This window comes from Aegilops tauschii, chromosome 3, assembly GCF_002575655.3.
Source record: "Aegilops tauschii subsp. strangulata cultivar AL8/78 chromosome 3, Aet v6.0, whole genome shotgun sequence".
Taxonomy (NCBI): domain Eukaryota; kingdom Viridiplantae; phylum Streptophyta; class Magnoliopsida; order Poales; family Poaceae; genus Aegilops; species Aegilops tauschii.
This window is the reverse complement of record NC_053037.3, coordinates 157,299,931-157,319,723: the sequence shown is the minus strand read 5'-3', so window position 1 is coordinate 157,319,723 and position 19,793 is coordinate 157,299,931. Positions and strand designations below refer to the sequence as shown.

General features: G+C 50.7%; 1 protein-coding gene across 1 annotated transcript; it reads left to right on the top strand.

Moving 5' to 3' along the window:
* The first annotated feature begins 4,210 nt into the window (after positions 1-4,210).
* LOC120975661 (uncharacterized) lies at positions 4,211-19,400 on the top strand. Its single transcript, XM_073511687.1, has 3 exons — positions 4,211-4,299; positions 17,086-19,036; positions 19,221-19,400. The coding sequence occupies exons 1-2, from the start codon at positions 4,211-4,213 to the stop codon at positions 18,785-18,787; spliced, it is 1,791 nt and encodes a 596-aa protein (XP_073367788.1). The 3' UTR covers positions 18,788-19,036; positions 19,221-19,400.
* The last annotated feature ends 393 nt before the right edge of the window (positions 19,401-19,793 follow it).

The window sequence follows — 19,793 nt, the reverse complement described above, 5'->3', positions numbered from 1 at the left end:
TTCAGAGTGTTCTTGAGCTCTCGAACTAGCTACGGTGGATGCGTCGTTCCAAAGAGCCGAATCCCCCACTAGTATGCCTTGGGCTTCCTTTTATAGACAAAAGGGGTTGCCACAGTGGCACACAGGAGGTGGAAAGGTGTACAGTGTGCGAGCTTATCGCCCGGCATTACGGGACAAAGCGCATTGAATGTGCTACTTAGGTGTCCATTAGCTTTATCGGGGACGGGAACGAGGCCCGTCCCGTCCGTCGCCGCTCCGCCTTGCTTCGACACGCGCCCAGGCCAGCGATGCGTGCAGCGCCATGTAGGCACGCAGGTTGCTGAGGTGGCGCGGTGGCAGGGTCTTCACGAAGATCTGCATGCCACCACGCAGGTGCTTGCTGAGTTGGTCTGGAAGCCGCATGTTGCCACGCAGGTGCCTGCCCAGCTGGTTGGGCTAGCAGCCGCATGCGAACGGCGGCGGAGTCTTGGCTGGTGCGGGCCTGGCAGTGGCCCTGCTGATGCCCTTGGCAAGGGTCTTGCCGTGGCGTTGCAGTCGTCCCCGGCAAGGGTCTTGCCGGGGGTCTTGTGGATTTCCTCGGCTGGGATCCCGCCAAGGGTCACCGTCTTCTGGTCCTCACCTGATCTCATATGTTCTTGATCTTGACGAAGATCTGCATGCCACCACAGAGGCGCCTCCCGAGCCTTGGTTCCAATGTGGTGGGTTGGTGGTGTTGGAACCCACGGGCTCAAGGGTGGCCTGCTCTGCTAGCATCGGGCAAGTTGCTCCGACAAGGCTCTTGCCGGGACCGCGGAGGCCGCCCCGGCAAGGGTCTTGCCGGGGGAGTCCACCTCGCCCTCTTGCTCTCCTGCGTTTCTGGTCTTGGCGTTGCCTTGGTTGTCTTGTGCTTCGGCTTCTCTCCGGCTTCCCTCCTCTGCTCTGTTAAGTGTGGTCGTGGCACGTGGCTCTGACTGCCCGTGCACAAGTAAAGGGGTCAAAAGGAGAACCCCTACTTTTTCACACTGATAGGAGCCCCCGGGTCTGGTCCTCACATAAGCGCGACGCATTGTTGGGCCAGGCCCAGAACGGTGCGCGGGCAGGTGGGGCGGATTTTACCGCAGTGACTGTTTCGTCCGCTGCGCTTCCCCACGACCCGCGTTGAACGCGCGACATGGAGAATCATGTGTGACGTGGGGGTCATGCATGGGGCGGTTCCCGCACGCATGTGTCACATCGCAGTTAATGGGAAAAGAGGCGGCCCGCGCCTTCCCCGTAAAAAGGAATAACCGCGGGCGCGCTGCTCATTTACCCCCTGCGTCTTCTTTAATCTCGGAGCCGCCGTTCCCTTCTCCTTCCTTCGCAAGCTTCCGCTTTTCCTTGCTGCCGCTATGTCTTCGCTATCTTCTGTCCCTTGGTTCTCGCGGTCGCCATGGCCCCCAAATCCACCAAGGGCAAGGGAGTGGCTAGGGACGCCGGGGCGTCGGAGCCGCCGGAGAGCGAGTCGGCGGCGCGGCGGATGCAGCTCGCCTACTTCCCCTCGACGGTCGACGTGTTCGAGCTCCAGGACTGCTTCAGGCCCCTATGGAGGTGCAAGACGGGGGGGAGACAACGGGGCATGCAGCCACGCGCGTCATCCCCGCCAATTGTGCCGAAGCCGCTCCGAATCGGTACCCATTCTTCGTCGACTACTTTTCTTGCGGCCTTTGCCCCCCTTTCTCCGATTTCTTCAACGATATCATGCACACATTTGGCTTCCACCTTCTGGATTTTACTCCAAACGTTGTGGCGTGCATGGCTCTGTTCGCCCATCTCTGTGAGGGCTTCGCTGGAGTTCTTCCCAACACGGCGCTCTTCCGCCATTATTTTTACCCCCGCATCCAGAAGGGAGGCGCCATTTCTGGTTGCGTCACCTGGATCCCAAGGTACAAAGGGACGTACCCGGAGGGCGCCCAAAAGGAGAGGTGGGAAGAATGGCGGGGCCGGTGGTGCTGGATTGAGGAGGAGGACCCACAGGAGTTCTGCCGGGTCCGCCAGGCGCCGCCTATCCACGGGAATGACTGGGGTGACGTCGATGCCCAGGACGGCAAGCTCAAGATCGCCACCACCAGGATCCACCGCCTCACCATTGCCGGGCTTACCCTGGAGATGATTGGGGCGGATTTCCTCCGCCGCCGAATCACTCCTCTGCACAACAAGGGGAGGCCGGCCTGGCTTTTCTAGAACGCGGCCGACATCATGAGGCTTCACCCTGGCCTCAATCACAACTTCATGGTGATGGGACACGCTCACTTCTGCCAGCGGATCTTTCAACTCGACGTGAACCACGAGGGCTGGGCCGAGAGATCCGACAAGGCCGCGAAGGCCGACAAGGTCGTCAAGGGGCCCTTGTTTGGGTTGCCGGTGGGGGTGGTCCCGCTGAGCAACAACTCACGCCAGACCGACATCATCACCATGATGCCGGACTGCAACGCGCACGGTCCCGTCCAGAACTGGGCCGCACCGCCGGACGAGCAGGTGCAGGAGTTCTTTGATGGCTTGGCAGAGGTGTATGTCCGCAATGAGCCGCTGCTCATCGAGTACACCACGCAGGCAGAGCTGGACTATATCGCCACCAGGGCGGTGGAGGCGGAGCTCGCCAGGCAGGCCGGCAGCGCTGGCGGCGTGGAGGACGAGGCTGCGGCAGCCGCGGAGGAGAAGAAGCTCGCCCAGTGGGCGGAATCCGCTAGAGAGGCCAGCAGCGCCGGCACCGGGGCCCCTCTCATTGAAGATGCTCCCGACGAGTCGTCGTCGGAGGAGGAGGAGTAGGAGGAGGAGGCCGAAGCCGTCGACCCTCCAGCCACGGGAAGAGGGCGCGTCCTGCGGCGGGCCAGCTCCGGCGAGCCGGTTTGGCCCGGCAAGGCCGTGAAACCCCGGCATGCCCAGGAGACGTCCGCGCGCCAAACGAGGGCCGCGGTGGCGAAGAGGTTGGTGAAGGCCGCGAAGGCGAAGAAGAGAGCATCTGTCTCTTCTTCATCCAAGCGCGTCCAGAGTCTGCCTTCTTCCCCTCCTCCGATAGACATCGACGTGGAGGTCGTCTTCGACTTCGGGTCCCTCAGCCCAAGAAGGAAGAGGAAGGCGGCAGAGGAGGAGGTGGAGGACGAGTAAGCATCCTGTCCCTTTCTGTCATCTTCGTCTCCTCAAACTGTGCCGCTTATCTTGGATTGCTTTCATTTTTGCAGGCATGCGGGGACACTAGCCCAGAGGGTGAAGAGGGCCAGGGCTTCGGCGAGCGGCCAGCCCCCGGCCGATGCTTCTGGTACACCGCTGGTGGTGTTGAGCAGCCCGGACAGCAGCCCCCGGCACAGCCCCCAGTGTAAGTCCATCACTCACCCCTCGTCAACGTGTGTTGGGGGCACGATCTCTTGGTGCTGACCTTGCCATGGTTGCAGGAGGAGGACAGCAGCGGGAGGAGCCACGGAGGGCTACCCCCAACACGCCGCCCCCATCGATCACGCCGCCCCGAGGGGCGTCCCCGGCAAGGGCGCCAAGCACTGAGCCCATGCACACGGAGGAGGAGGAGGCGAGCTCGGGCGCTGGTGGCTTTGCCTCGGCGCCAAATGTTGGCGGGGAGGGGACCTCTGCTTCCCAGCCCGGCACAGGTAAGTCACTCGCCTTCCGTCCCTGTCTTTTCTTTTTCTTTCTGAGTCTTGGTCTTGGTTTCACCTCATCTCCTTCTCGATATCCAGATCCTCCCTCGGCGGACCAGGAGGACATAGACACCATCATCGAGGATGTCGCCAAGGCCGCCGAGGCGGAGGCCGAGAAGATTGCCGCCGAGGAGGTCGCCAAGGGCGCTGCTGAGGACGCCGCCAAGGGGCCTGCCGGGGAGGCCGGCAAGGCTACTGCCGAGGAGGCCGGCAAGGGGCCCGCCGGGGAGGCCGGCAAGTCCACTGCCGAGGAGGAGGTGGTTGATGACCAGCCTTCCTCCTCCGCTGCCTCCGGCCCCGGCAGGTATCTGAAGGTGAGCGATGACCTTTTCGTCCACCTTCCAGGGACGTCGAGCTCCAGGGCGCCCATCGAGGGAGAGGCGTTCGATGAGGAGGTGCTTGCCGCTGCCGGGCTCGAGGTTGTTGACGAGCCGAGCGCCGGTGGTGACGGTTCTCAGGAGGAGCGGCTTCTCCATGCCATCGGCGCCAGCTTTCGGAAGCTTCAGGCGCTCCACCGCGCCCGCCTGGACAAGGTCAAGTCTAGGATGGCGACGGTGGACAAGGCGGAGGCGGACCTCAAGGGACGCGTCGCCGAAATGCAAACTTGGTTCCGCCAAGCTTGTGAGGAGCTAAAGTCCGCCCAGGGCGAGCTGGCCAAGCGTGATGTGGAGCTCACCATAAAGCGGGCCGACATCGAGAAGGCCCAGGAGATGGCGGAGAAACTAGCCACCGCAACCGAGGCCGCTCGAACCTAGCACGAGGCCGCACTGAACTCCCAGGAGGAGGACCTTGCCGCGCGCGAGGAGAAGCTTGCCGCAACGCTCCACGGCAAGGATGAGGAGGTGGAGAAGCTCGTCGTGCAGCGGACCCGGGAACTGGAGCAGAGGCACAAGGAGGCACTCGATGCCCAGGCTCTGGTTCACGCCGACAGGGTGAAGGAGTTGGAGGTGGAGCGGGACGGGCTGAAGGACCAGACCCAAAAGCTGGCCGAGGAGAAGAATACGCTCAACGGTGCCCTGGTGGAGGCGCACGGCGCAGTCCTTGGCAAGGCTGGGCAGCTCTCCAAGGCCAACGACTCTATCAAAGACCTGAAGCTGAAGCTGGAGGGCCTTGAGGAGACGGTCTCGGAGGCCAAGGCCCGGGAGGAGACCCTGGCCAAGGATTTGGAGGCCGAGAAGCAGCAGCGGAAGAATGAAGCCACCAACCATAGGGATTTCGTGGATGGCGAGAATCGCTGGATCGGCCGCCTCGAAGATGTCGCCGGCAGGATCACCGCGCAGCTGGCCACCATGGAGATGCCAAATGTGAGGTACGCTCCGGATAGCAGCACGACTCCCAACGCCAGGCTGACCCTGTTTCAAGGGTGTTCTTGGAGACCTGAAGCATTTCCGCTCCACCAGGGTGACTTTCCTGGCCAATGAGGCCCGGAGGCTTTGTCAGGGTGCCATGACCAAGGTTCTCATCAAGGTGGCATACTGGAATCTCACCCTCGACTTCTACGCTGCGCTGGAGAGCTTGCCGGAGGATGTGGACCTCGCGCCGCTCAGGGAGCGTATCGAGCCCGTCATCAGCGGCATCGATGGAATCCATAGGGTAGAGGGCCAGCGCCGGGACTAGGCACCCCGCTTCTTATCATCGCTGCAGGTTCATGACCAAGACAATTTATATCTTTAGTTAGAACCGCACCAACAATTGATGTAATATAACTCTGCAGTACTTTTGAATCAGTGCATGTTATTTCCCTGTTCAATCTCTCTCTCTGTATGTCCACCCTACGTTAACCGGGTAGGGTTGCCGGCGCGTAACCCAGGGCGCGGCGCCTCGAGGACGGATCCTCGATAGCCTGCTGGGTGTGCTTGCTGCCAAGCGAACCACCTTACCACTCTCAGCGCGGCCGCTCGAACTGTCGAGCTTGGCTCGAGTCAGAATCGAGAGCGTTGCCAATTGCGGAAGGCTACCGTGTCGTTCTCGACGCGACCGCTTAAGCTATTGAGCGGACTCGAAACAGAGTAAGGGCGTTGCCAATAGCGGAATGGCCCCGTTGCGTGCAGGTTTTCCATACAACGAACGAGATCTCCGAGGGGAATAACCTTATATAAAAAAGGAATTATTTAAGGTTCGGCATGACTTAGCTTTCCTGTCGCCGCACTGGCGCCCTTCGCGCTTGCAGGCGACGCCGCTCTCTTGGCCGTCTTCTTCTTTTGAAGCCATGGCAATGAAGAACTGCTAGGCTAACTGCTAGACCAGATTCTCACAACTTCGCCAACCCCTACCTGGCGCGCCAAAGATGTCGGTGGAAACGACACCTATGGGATCACTGGAACCCCTTCTACGGTCGGCGGGCGCGGGGTTGTGAGAAGAGCAGGTTCAGGAGCTAGCACAAAGATCGTTTACCCAGGTTCAGGCCGCGAAGATGCGTAATACCCTAGTCCTGCTTTGGTGTGTATTTCAGAGTGTTCTTGAGCTCTCGAACTAGCTACGGTGGCTGCGTCGTTCCAAAGAGCTGAATCCCCCTCCAGTATGCCTCGGGCCTCCTTTTATAGACAAAAGGGGTTGCCACAGTGGCACACAGGAGGTGGAAAGGTGTACAGTGTGCGAGTTTATCGCCCGGCATTACGGGACAAAGCGCATTAAATGCGTTACTTAGGTGTCCATTAGCTTTATCGGGGACGGGAACGAGGCCCGTCCCGTCCGTCGCCGCTCCGCCTTGCTTCGACACACGCCCAGGCCAGTGATGCGTGCAGCGCCATGTAGGCAGGCAAGCTGCTGAGGTGGCGCGGTGTTAGGGTCTTCACGAAGATCTGCATGCCACCACGCAGGTGCTTGCTGAGTTGGTCTGGAAGCCGCATGTTTCCACGCAGGTGCCTGCCTAGCTGGTTGGGCTGGCGACCGCATGCGAACGGCGGCGGAGTCTTGGCTGGTGCGGGCCTGGCAGTGGCCCCGCTGATGCCCTCGGCAAGGGTCTTGCCGTGGCGTTGCAGTCGTCCCCGGCAAGGGTCTTGCCGGGGGTCTTGTGGATTTCCTCGGCTGGGATCCCGCCGAGGGTCACCGTCTTCTAGTCCTCACCTGATCTCATATGTTCTTGATCTTGACGAAGATCTGCATGCCACCACAGAGGCTCCTCCCGAGCCTTGTTTCCAATGTGGTGGGTTGGTGGTGTTGGAACCCACGGGCTCAAGGGTGGCCTACTCTGCTAGCATCGGGCAAGTTGCTCCGGCAAGGCTCTTAACGGGGCCGCGGAGGCCGCCCCGACAAGGGTCTTGCCGGGGGAGTCCACCTCGCCCTCTTGCTCTCCTGTGTTTCTGGTCTTGGCGTTGCCTTGGTTGGCTTGTGCTTCGGCTTCTCTCCGGCTTCCCTCCTCTGCTCTGTTAAGTGTGGCCGTGGCACGTGGCTCTGACTGCCCGTGCACAAGTAAAGGGGTCAAAAGGAGAGCCCCTACTTTTGCACACCAACACCTTGCATGATCATATAGTTGACATCGTATTTGTGGCAAAGCCACCATGCATAATTTATCATACATGTCACTCTTGATTCATTGCCCATCCCGGTACACCGCCGGAGGCATTCATATAGAGTCATATTTTGTTCTAGTATCGAGTTGTAATCATTGAGTTGTAAAAAATAGAAGTGTGATGATCATCATTAATAGAGCATTGTCCCAAATAAAAAAAGAGAAGAAAGGCCAAAAAAAGAAAGGCCAAAAAAAAGAAATAAAAAGGGACAATGCTACTATCCTTTTTTCGACACTTGTGCTTCAAAGTAGCACCATGATCTTTATGATAGAGAGTCTCTTGTTTTGTCGCTTTCATATACTAGTGGGGATTTTTCATTATAGAACTTGGCTTGTATATTCCAACAATGGGCTTCCTCAAATGCCCTAGGTCTTCGTGAGCAAGCAAGTTGGATGCACACCCACTTAGTTTCTTTTGTTGAGCTTTCATACATTTATAGCTCTAGTGCATCCGTTGCATGGCAATCCCTACTCCTTGAATTGACATCAATTGATGGGCATCTCCCTAGCCCGTTGATTAGTCGCGTCAATGTGAGACTTTCTCCTTTTTGTCTTCTCCATATAACCCCCATCATTATATTCTATTCCACCCATAGTGCTATGTCCATGGCTCACGCTCATGTATTGCGTGAAAGTTGAAAAACGTTTGAGATTACTAAAGTATGAAACAATTGCTTGGCTTGTCATCAGGGTTGTGCATGATGAGAGCATTCTTGTGTGACGAAAATGGAGCATGACCAAACTATATGATTTTGTAGGGATGAACTTTCTTTGGCCATGTTATTTCGAGAAGACATAATTGCTTAGTTAGTATGCTTGAATATTATTATTTTTATGTCAACATTAAACTTTTATCTTGAATCTTTTGGATCTGAACATTCATGCCACAATAAAAAAAATTACATAGAAAATTATGCTAGGTAGCATTCCACATCAAAAATTCTGTTTTTATCATTTACCTACTCGAGGACGAGCAGGAATTAAGCTTGGGGATGCTTGATACGTCTCCAACGCATCTATAATTTTTTTATTGTTCCATGCTATTATATTATCTGTTTTGGATGTTTAATGGGCTTTATTATATACTTTTATATTATTTTTGGGACTAACCTACTAACCAAAGGCCCAGTGCAAATTGCTGTTTTTTTGCCTACAGTGTTTCGCAGAAAAGGAATATCAAACGGAATCCAAACGGAATGAAACCTTCAGGAGAGTGATTTTTGGAACAAACGCAATCCAGGAGACTTGGTGTAACGCCCATGATGCGGCTATATCTCCCACGTGTCGAGGCACGACTTAGAGGCATAAGCGCATAGTGGTTTTGTCGCAAGAAGGGTCATCTTCACACAATCCCATGTAATGAACAAGAATGGGATAAAGAGTTGGCTTACAATCGCCACTTCACACAATACATAAATATAATTCATACATCATCCAAAATACACACATAGACCGACTACAGTCAAGATCCAAATGAAAATAAGATAACCCCAAATGCTAGATCCCCGATCGTCCCAACTGGGCTCCACTACTGATCATCAGGAAAAGACACATAGTAACGACCACGTTCCTCATCGAACTCCCACTTGAGATCGATCCCATCATCTGCACTGGCATCGTCGGCACCTGCAACTGTTTTGGTAGAATCTGTGAGTCACGAGGACTCAGCAATCTCACACCCGCGAGATCAAGACTATTTAAGCTTATAGGAAAAGGTTGGTGTAATGAGGTGGAGCTGCAGCGGCAATAAGCATATATGGTGGCTAACATACGCAAAAGAGAGCGAGAAGAGAAGCAACGGAACGGTCGTCATCTAGCAATGACCAAGAAGTGATCCTGAACTCCTACTTACGTCATTCATAACTCAAACCGTGTTCACTTCCCGGACTCCGCCGAGAAGAGACCATCACGGCTACACACACGGTTGATGTATTTTAATTGGGTCAAGTGACAAGTTCTCTACAACCGGACATTAACAAATTCCCATCTGCCTCATAACCGCGGGCACGGCTTTCGAAAGATAATACCCTGCAGGGGTGTCCCAACTTAGCCCATCATAATCTCTCACGGTCAACGAAGGATAAACCTTCTCCCGGAAAGACCCGATCAGTCTCGGAATCCCGGTCTACAAGACATTTCGACAATGGTAAAACAAGACCAGCAAAGCCCCCGAATGTGCCGACAAATCCCGATAGGAGCTGCACATATCTCGTTCTCAGGGCACAACGGATGAGCCAGACGTCGGGTTGGCATAGACCCTGGTTGCCCAGGGGGCGCAGGACATCGCTCGGTTTGGGCCAGCACTCGAAGGAGCACTGGTCCGGGGGTTAAAATAAAGATGACCCTCGGGCTCGCGAAAACCCGGGGGAAAAGGCTTAGGTGGCAAATGGTAAAACCAAGGTTGGGCCTTGCTGGAGGAGTTTTATTCAAGGCGAACTGTCAAGGGGGTCCCATAAATCACCCAACCGCGTAAGGAACGCAAACTCAAGGAACATAATACCGGTATGACAGAAACTAGGGCGGCAAGAGTGGAACAAAACACCAGGCATAAGGCCGAGCCTTCCACCCTTTACCAAAATATATAGATGCATTAATTAAATAAGAGATATTGTGATATCCCAACATATCCATGTTCCAACATGGAACAAACTTCAACTTCACCTGCAACTAGCAACGCTATAAGAAGGGCTGAGCAAAAGCAGTAACTTAGCCAAACAACGGTTTGCTAGGAAAAGATGGTTAGGCTGACATGGCAACATGGGAGGCATGATATAGCAAGTGATAGGTAGCGCAGCATGGCAATAGAGCGAACAACTAGCAAAGCAAAGATATAAGTGATTTCGAGGGGTGGTCATCTTGCCTGCAAGGTTCTCAGAGTTGTCAAAAGCTTGATCCTCGTAAGCGTACTCAATAGGTTCCTCGTTCACAAACTCGTCTCCCGGATCACCCAAGACAAGAACACAAGCAACGGAACCACAATCAATCCCGAGAAATGCACAAGCAACATGATGCAAAACATGTATGATATGCGAGATATGATATGCGATGCATATGCGTGCTCCGGAAGGAAAAAGATGAACAAGGCAGTAACTTGGCAAACCAAGCATGCCACTGGAAAGATGAGATGATTTTGGTCGAAATCGATATAAAGATCACCGGAAACGGATGCACGGTTTGCAAAAGGCAAGCAAAACAAGAATGACACGAATCTGCGATTAATAGCATGATAGCAATCAGAACGCAACAAGTAACAATGCTACAGCACTCCAACATAGCAACAAAGCATATGGCAGTAATCTACAGAAGATTCTTGACAAAAGATGAACACTGAGCCACGGCTAGATCACAACATAACAAGCTCAAACAAGCATGGCAAAAGTGCAAAAGATAACAGGTTCACAGACTTAGTGAAATTACTGGACATGGCAGAAAACAACATCAGGTAGCAATGTTCAGCACGAAATCAACATGCTACAGGAACTTGACATGGCAAAACAAGGCATGGCAGTATTCTACTAAATTCATATGACAAAAGTCCCTTACTGACCATAAGCCAAAAAGGACCAGAAGATATAATGGCAACCTTGTAAACATAGCAAGTTTCGTTATCAGGTTTCAGACTTAGCAGAAAACAGAGCATGGCAGAAACAATAATATGAAGGCATTTTTGTGAGCTTGATGCACTCACCACAAAGCAATGCATGATAAAACAAGCATACCTACAGCAAGATGGCAAGTTTGTGAAGCTAACCATGGCAAGAACAAAAGCGTATCATGTATGGATCAACTACAACAAGCTTGGCAATATTGCATATCATGTTAAGAATCTGCCAGAAATATTTTATAGCAAAAGTAGAGCAAGATTGAGTCATGCTATGGCACTCCATAATTGCAAACAAGGGCAGGAAAGGATCAATTACAACTATATCTACAAATCATCCTTACTGAACATCTCCAAAATATGCATGGATCTCTCCGTAGCATCAAGTTTACATGGCAACAAAATAACAGCAGACAAAGACTTGGAGAAATTACTAAGTCTCTGAAATCAGAAACATTACGGGGCCTAGTTTGCATGCTTGTGCTAGTCACCACAGAGATCACAAATATACATGGCATACACCCTTGGAAAGATGGCGTGGCATACAACAAAACACATGTAGAGCTCATGCCCATAAGATGCACATATTAAATGATACAAAAATGACAAATCTCCAAGTTCTGCTAAGAACCAGCAGATAACAGCAACTAGCACTCTTGCAACAGAGATTTGGGCATCAAGATGGCCTCAAATGAACATGGTGCAATTGAACAAAATGTATAGCATCACGAGATGAACAATTTGACATATTACACGCGCGAAACGGAGCTATATGCAGAGAGTTATGCAATGATGAACAGGGGCATATGCTGTAACATATTGAAAAACTTGGAGAAAAACGGGGTCTCGGGAAAGTCAACGCAGGGGAGTTCTACCAGATCTGATCGGGTACGATCCCTCGCCGGCGACGGAAGGGGAGAGGAAGGCGGCGGCCGGCCGGAGGAGAGGCGGAGGAGGCCGGAGGGCACGGGGCGGCGACGAGCTCCAGCGGAGGGACGCGCGGCGGCCAGTGGCGCGGAGGCGAGCGCGGCGAGGCGGCGGCGGCGCGGCGAGGCGGCGAGGCGGCGGCGGCGGCGCGGTGCAGGAGGCGAGCGGGGGAAGGCGCGCGGCGGCGTACGGGCCAGCGGGCCCGCGGCGGGCTTCGGCGGGCCGCCGGGCGCGCGCGGCGTACGGCGCCACGTGGCGGCGGCGGACTGGCTCCGGGCGCGGTGGCGATTTTTCCGGCGCCGGGCGGACATGTCCGGCGCGCGGAGGGACGAGGGTTAGGGTTTGGACTGCATACGTTTTCGGGAGGGGATGCATTTTTATAGGTAGAGGGAGTTAGGAGAGTCCAAATGAGGTGCGGTTTTCGCCCACACGATCGTGATCGAACGACCTAGAGCATGGAAGAGAGTTTGGTGGGTTTTGGGCTGTTTAGAGAGGGGGTTTTGCTGCAACACACAAAAGGACTTTGCGGATGCCCGGTTAACCGTTGGAGTACCAAACGACCTCCAAATGGAATGAAACTTGACCGGTGGTCTACCGGTGGTATACCAAGGCCACTTGACAAGCCTCGGTCCATTCCGAGAACGTTTGACACCCGCACATGAAAGAAAACAAGAGGGGTGCACCGGAGGAGATGGGAGCGCCAAATTGCAAAACGGACAACGGGGAAAATGCTCGGATGCATGAGACGAACACGTATGCAAATGCAATGCACATGATGACATGATATGAAATGCATGACATGAACAAAATGAAAAATGAAAACAAAACCCGACCACGAAGGGAATATCATAGCACATAGCCGAAAATGGCAAGAGTCGGAGTTACAAAAGTGGAAAGTTACATGCGAGGTGTTACACTTGGAGTGGACGTCAAGAAAGAAACGAGGAGGCCACGAGGCAGGAGGGCGCGCCCAGGGGGGTAGGCGCGCCCCCACCCTCGTGGGCTCCTCGTGGCTCCCCTGACCGACTTCTTTCGCCTATATATACTCATATACCCTGAAAACATCCGAGAGCACCACCAAACCCTATTTCCACCGCCGCAACCTTCTATACCCGTGAGATCCCATCTTGGGGCCTTTTCCGGCGCTCCGCCGGAGGGGGAATCGATCACGGAGGGCTTCTACATCAACACCATAGCCTCTCCGATGATGTGTGAGTAGTTTACCATAGACCTTCGGGTCCATAGTTATTAGCTAGATGGCTTCTTCTCTCTCTTTGGATCTCAATACAAAGTTCTCCTCGATCTTCTTGGAGATCTATTCGATGTAATACTTTTTGCGGTGTGTTTATCGAGATCCGATGAATTGTGGGTTTATGATCAAGATTATCTATGAACAATATTTGAAGCTCCTCTGAATTCTTTTATGTATGATTTGTTATCTTTGCAAGTCTCTTTGAATTATCAGTTTGGTTTGGCCTACTAGATTGATCTTTCTTGCAATGGGAGAAGTTCTTAGCTTTGGGTTCAATCTTGCGGTGTCCTTTCCCAGTGACAGCAGGGGCATCAAGGCACGCATTGTATTGTTGCTATCGAGGATAAAAATATGGGTTTATATCATATTGCTTGAGTTTATCCCTCTACATCATGTCATCTTGCCTAATGTGTTACTCTGTTCTTATGAACTTAATACTCTAGATGCATGCTGGATAGCGGTCGATGTGTGGAGTAATAGTAGTAGATGCAAAATCGTTTCGGTCAACTTGTCGCGGACGTGATGCCTATATACATGATTATGCCTAGATATTCTCATAATTATGCACTTTTCTATCAATTGCTCGACAGTAATTTGTTCACCCACCATAATTATGCTATCTTGAGAGAAACCACTAGTGAAACCTATGTCCCCCGAGTCTATTTTCCATCATATTATTTTCCTATTAATTTACTATTCCTTCCGTCTTTTATTTTGCAATCTTTACTTTCCAATCGATATCATAAAAATATCAAAAATATTTATCTTATTATCTCTATCAGATATCACTTTTGCAAGTGGCCGTGAAGGGATTGACAACCCTTTTATCGTGTTGGTTGCAAGGTTCTTATTTGTTTGTGTAGGTACGAGACGACTTGCGTGTAGTCTCCTACTGGATTGATACCTTGGTTCTCGAAACTGAGGGAAATACTTACGCTATTTTGCTGCATCACCCTTTCCTCTTCAAGGGAAAACCAACGGAGTGCTCAAGAGGTAGCACGCGTCAATGATTCCTTCGCAATTTTTTAGGGATTTTAAAGACAGATATGGCATAAGTTGGGATAGATTGTACAACTGATTTGAGTAAGATTTCATTCCCTTCCGCGGATAACAGTTTTTCTTTTCATCCACTCATTTTCTATCAATGCGTGACTATAATTGTTGTCAAAAAACGTCAGGGCCAAAGTGCCACGCATCTGACTTGTAATACATATCATTTGGGTATTTATAAGGGCTCCAAAAAATGTGTAGGAGACTACAATGCAATCGCCCTCTAGGTGCACAAATAGAAAAAAAAATACACGTGGATCATTGGATCTCTGAAGCATGGCCCAAATTGACCAGGTGAGCTGGGACCAAAATGTTCCAGCTGCCTAGCGAACTTTGGGTCATGTTATAAGAGTCAAAGTAACTATCCCTAATGTTTAGACGTCTTCCGGTGTCGGGAACCCAACCGCCACGGTGAAACTTACTTGTCACCGACAATCCGGTGACCGCCCCAGCCCCGCTGCCACCCCATTGCTCGTACCTTTCGGTCAATAAAACTATTGTGGAAGCTCGAAACGCCGTTGTCAATTCAAACAGTTCCCCGTCCAAGATGGTAGCTGCCACACCATCGTCGGCCGCTGAGGTTTATTAGCGATCAGGTGTCCTCCAATCTACCGACCTGACCACCACCGAGTCGCTAGTCCCGTTCGAAGCTCCTGACCTCTCCACCGTTGGATTTCATGTTTCAATTGCTTTTCAGTTTTTCACTTCTTTGGGCTCCAGTTTTTGGGCATATGGAAAAGCAACCACAACCACGGTGTCCAAACATCTTATCTTTTCTAGCCTATAATCATTTTTATATCATCAAGTTTTACATCATCTGTTGAAGCGTCCGCTGACGCGTCCAGTCGTGTCCGCGTGCATTGATCGGCCAGGCCTCAAAAAGCGTCGTCCACATCCGTGTATCTTATATTCGATCCCTTATATCAATACCAAATCATGCAACATGAATAAAACTACGTAGAACATGAAACAGACATACAACCGGACATATAAATGCACAATCCGTTCGCCAAAAGATCACCAACAGATCTTTAAAAGATCGCCAAAATTCACATAATGCACATATATGACGGACAAATTTAAACTACACCTGGAAACTTGAAATTAAAGTGGAGAAGGTGGATCTTCACCACTTCCTCGCGAACCTTTCCCCTTTCGGTCGACAGTGCAGCTGTAGGTGTCGGCGGTTGGTGGAGGATTGCCCGAGTCATCGGACGAGGTGCCATGGTCGTCGCCGTTGTCGTCTCGGAGGTGTCGGAGAGGACGATGGGCACTTTGAGCCACCGGACGGTCGTGTCTTCCTGCCGCTTGAGCTTCGTGAGCCGAGCCGCCTCCGCCGTTGCCTCTGCCCCCTCGCACTCAGACTGCTCAATGGCAAGCTGCCACGCCTTGGCGTTCATCCAGCGGAGCCGCCAAGCGTCCGTCCCCGCCGTCGTCAGCGACCGACGGTAGACCCAAGCGCGGAGCCGCTGTCCTCGTCGGGCTCCACCGACAACTTGCCGATGGATTAATGGGCGTCGGACAGTCCGTGCTTTTAAGGGCGTTTTGAAGCGCCCGGATGAGCCATTTTTGTTTTACTGGTCAGTGGTGGGCTGTCCGCCCAGGGTTTGAGGCAGGTTTGGGATGCCCGACTATAGATGCTCTAAGACTCTAAAGTAGAAGTAGCAAGATAATAATAAGAAAGGCTCCAACAAAACCAACTAACACATGAACATGTGAAGATGCACAGCCATTGTTTTTATTCCCCGCTAATCACAACCTTTGTTTGTTTTTTTAGAGAAATCACAGCCTTTGGTTTGTTGATTACTCACTCTGTTCCCAAATGTAAGTCTTTTTAGAGATTCCAACACATGACTATATACGGAGTAAAATAAGTGAATCTACATTTTAAAATATGTCTACATACATTCGTATGTTATAGACTATTCGAAATATGTAAAAATACTTATATTTAGAAACGAGAGATGCTATTTCGCGCGCGAGCGTTCTAGCGCTCGGTTTCCGACCGGAACTAAGGTAACTCAACTTTCCTTATTTGTTTTGACGGGATCTCAACCTTCCTATTAAGCAAATTTGTGTGTCAGGAAAATTAGAGTGAATTGCAAAAAACACCACATTTGAAGTTAAAGCATCCAATTGCCACCACATTTCTAGCGCGTCCCAAAAATCCACCACTTTACTTGTAAATTTTCTCAATAAAAACAAATGACTGGTTTGCCGCAGTTAACCGGATTTCTGACAGGGCTGGCCCACCCGTCAGGTGCCACGTGGGCGAGGCCAGACGGCGAGTGGGTTGACGGCCGTTACGGCACGCGCGTGGTCAAAGCGGTCGCGGCTCTGACTGCTTGGCCCATTCTCCCCTCTTTCCCCCGTCTCTCTCTCTCTGTCCTGCGATGGCGGCGGCGGCTAAACCTACCGGCGGCGGCGGCGAGTCAGCAGGCGGCGGAGGGACTGGAGGCGATGGTGATGGGTTCTCGGAGGTGGACAACTGGTTCGGCAGCAGTAGCTTGCTGACGCAGCGGGCTCCTTCACCGGAGCGATCCCCTTCGCCCCCCTCGCCGCCGGAGTGGGACATAGAGCGCCGTGCGGCGGCGGCCCTAGCACGCAAGATCAGGGCTTCAGGCGTGGGAGAAGGCCATCAGTGGGCTTCAGGGTTCGGCGGCGTGTGGTAAGATTTCTTCCCCCTCCACCCCTCTCTTCATTGGATTCACTGGAAATTTTAGGGTTGTTAGATTGCATATAAACCTATCATGTTACAGTATGGTTGTTAATGGGCTGTTAGATTTTAGGAAATTTTAGGGTTGTTAGATTTTAGGAGATTTTAGGGCAGTTTGATTTTAGTGCTTTGTTTACTGAAGATTATTGTTTGTTTACTCAAGTGTTGTAGCTGATATAGTTAATATCTTTTCTGTACAACATGTTTCAGTAGGAAATATAGCTCTGGGTTTATGGTTTTATGCATGAATGCTTTGTTTAGTCCTTATTGACAGTGAAGATAGTGCTAATATCTTGTCTGAATAACATGTTACATTATTAAAACAGAATCAATGAAGCACTAATTCTCCTCAATTTTCTGTAGTTTGGATGATGAGATATGGGAAATAAGGTACCATTTTCAAGGGAGAGACAACTTGGAGAGGACCATTTCTCTGTCAGAAATTACTTATATTAACATGTTAGCACTGCTAGAGACTGAAGAGGGATATACTGAAGCTGACTACATGTTCTATATGAAAGAAGAAGGAAAGGGGGCAGTAGGAATGCAGGTTATTGACAGTGAAGATAGTGTGGAAGAGATGCTAGACTATTATGCTGAGCAGAAGGTGCTCAACATAACTGTAATTAAGGCTAATGAGCCTAATCCAGGAGAGTTTAACAGGTCAAATATTGTGGAGGAACAAGTGCCTATAAGTAATGTGGGGGATTCCAACATTATTTCTATAGATGAGGCAGGAGTATTGTTCCCTATTGCTGTTGAAGACACAGTTGAAGAGCTCTATGCTGTGCCTATTGCTGTTGTAGAGCCAGGTGAAGAGTCTGCATATATTAAGACACAACAGAGCATGAATTTGAAGAAAGCAAAGGGCAAAGAGAAATTACAGGAAGATGTTGGCCCCTCTGATGATGAAGTGTTTGTTGATTTGAACTGTTGTGAGGACTGCTCTGAGGAGGAAGATGAAATCATTGAGAAGGAAGATGAAATCATTGAGGAGGAAGAGCATGACATAGGTAATGAGGAGGAAGATGAAATCATTGAGAAGCTGAAGCAGAAAAGGAAACAGAGAGAGGATCCTATGCATCACTTTGAAGGAGACACAAAAGTGGAAGAGATGTGTCCAGAGGCAGAGGACTCAGACACAGAACCTGAGACACCTCTTCCTCAAACATTCAAGAAAGTAGGCAAAGCAGGCCCCACTACAAGATCACACCATGAAGCTGACATTGAGGTAATTCCTGATTTCATTCCATCTGATGATTCTGCTTGTTTCCCTGGGGACTATGGCATTAGTGATTCAGATGATGAGTCAGGTCTACCACTGCCCTGTGGAAGGAAGAGTCAAGCCAAGAGGGCCAGGACTAGGATCTGGTATGATGAGACCAAGCCAGATGCTCATGACCAACTTTGCTTGAGTATGTGCTTCACTGATGTGTATCAGTTTAGAAGAGCACTTAGGAATTTTCATATCAGAATCCTTAGAAATTTCCAGTACCATAGGAACTGCAAGGATAGGATCATTGTGCATTGCAAAGAAAGGGACAATGGGTGTCCTTTTTTCATGACTGCATCCACAATTGCTCATGAGAAGACATTCTGCATCAAGAAGATGAAGTTGTTGCACACTTGTGGTGCACATGGAGAAAAAACCAAAGTGACAGTTGACTGGATGGCCAGAACATGTGAGCAGCAACTGAGAGATAATCCAAGGGCTGGTGTTGATGCAATTTTAAAAAGAACAAAGACTAAGTATGGGCTGGAAGTGCCAAAGACCAAGGCCTACAGGGCAAGGTCATTGGCCATTGAAGTGGTGGAAGGTGACATGAAGGGACAATACACAAGGTTTAGGGATTATCTTCAAGCTGTGCTTGATACCAACCCTGGGAGCAGATGCATTGTGACTACCAGAGAGCTTGAGCTCCATCCTAGCCCAAATCCTAGGTTCCACTACATGTTCTACTGTCTGAATGCTTCAAAAGAAGGTTTCTTGAATGGGTTTAGGCCCTTTATAGGTATTATATGCATTCTAAATTACTCCAATTCATTGCCCATATCTTGTACTTAATAATGCACTCATTTCACTACCCAATGCTTTAATACAGGTTTAGATGGTTGCTTTATCAAGCTTTCTACTGGGCAACAGATACTTGCTGCCACTGGTAGGGATGGGAATAACAACATATTCCCTATTGCAATTGGTATTGTTGATAAGGAGGACAAGGAAAGTTGGACTTGGTTTCTTAGCCAATTAAGAGCTTGCATTGGAGAGGGGAACAAGTGGGGCACATACACAATCATCTCTGATAGACAGAAGGTATATTTTTCATTTCACAATTGAATGAGCAATTTCTAGAAATAATAATTTCTTATACTTGCTGCCATTATGAAGTTATATGATTAATACTTGCTGCCATTATGAAGTTATATGATTAATACTTGCTGCCATTATGAAGTTATATGATTAATACTTGTTGCCATCTATGTAATGACTTCAACAGGGGCTGTTGAATGCAATTCAAGCTGTGTTCCCACACTCACCTCAAAGATATTGTCTTAGACATATCTATGCAAATTTCCAGTCAGCTGGCTTCAGGAGTGAGGAGTTGAAGAAGCATATGGACAATGCTGCATATTCATACACCAAGAATGGTTTTGAGGTTGCAATGAATGAACTGAGAAAGGAGGATAAAGATGCTTGGAAGTGGCTTTGTGATATCCCTAAAGAGACTTGGGCAAGGCATGCTATGGATCACACATGCAAGACAGACCTAGTAGTTAACAATCTTAGTGAAGTGTATAACAAGATGATACTAGATGTGAGGAACAAGCCAATAAGGAGCTGTGTAGATGGATTCAGAACTAAGTTGATGGTTAAGTACCAAGCAGTTAGAGAGAAGACAGAGAAGAGTAAGTGGGAGATAACACCCACTTATATGGAGAAGTTGGAGGAGTCAAAGAAGTACTCAAGGCAATGCACTGCATACATGGCAGGTCCTGGTATTTGGCAAGTCACTAGTGGGGAGTCTACCTACTGTGTGAACCTTGATAAGTGGACCTGTGACTGCAAGAAG

Bases quoted from the DNA above. Each gene is read 5' to 3' on its own strand.
- LOC120975661 (XM_073511687.1), top strand. From the start codon at position 4,211: ATGGCGACGGTGGACAAGGCGGAGGCGGACCTCAAGGGACGCGTCGCC. The intron at 4,300-17,085 runs GTCCGCCCAGGG...AATTTTCTGTAG, and splicing joins CAAGCTTGTGAGGAGCTAAA to TTTGGATGATGAGATATGGG.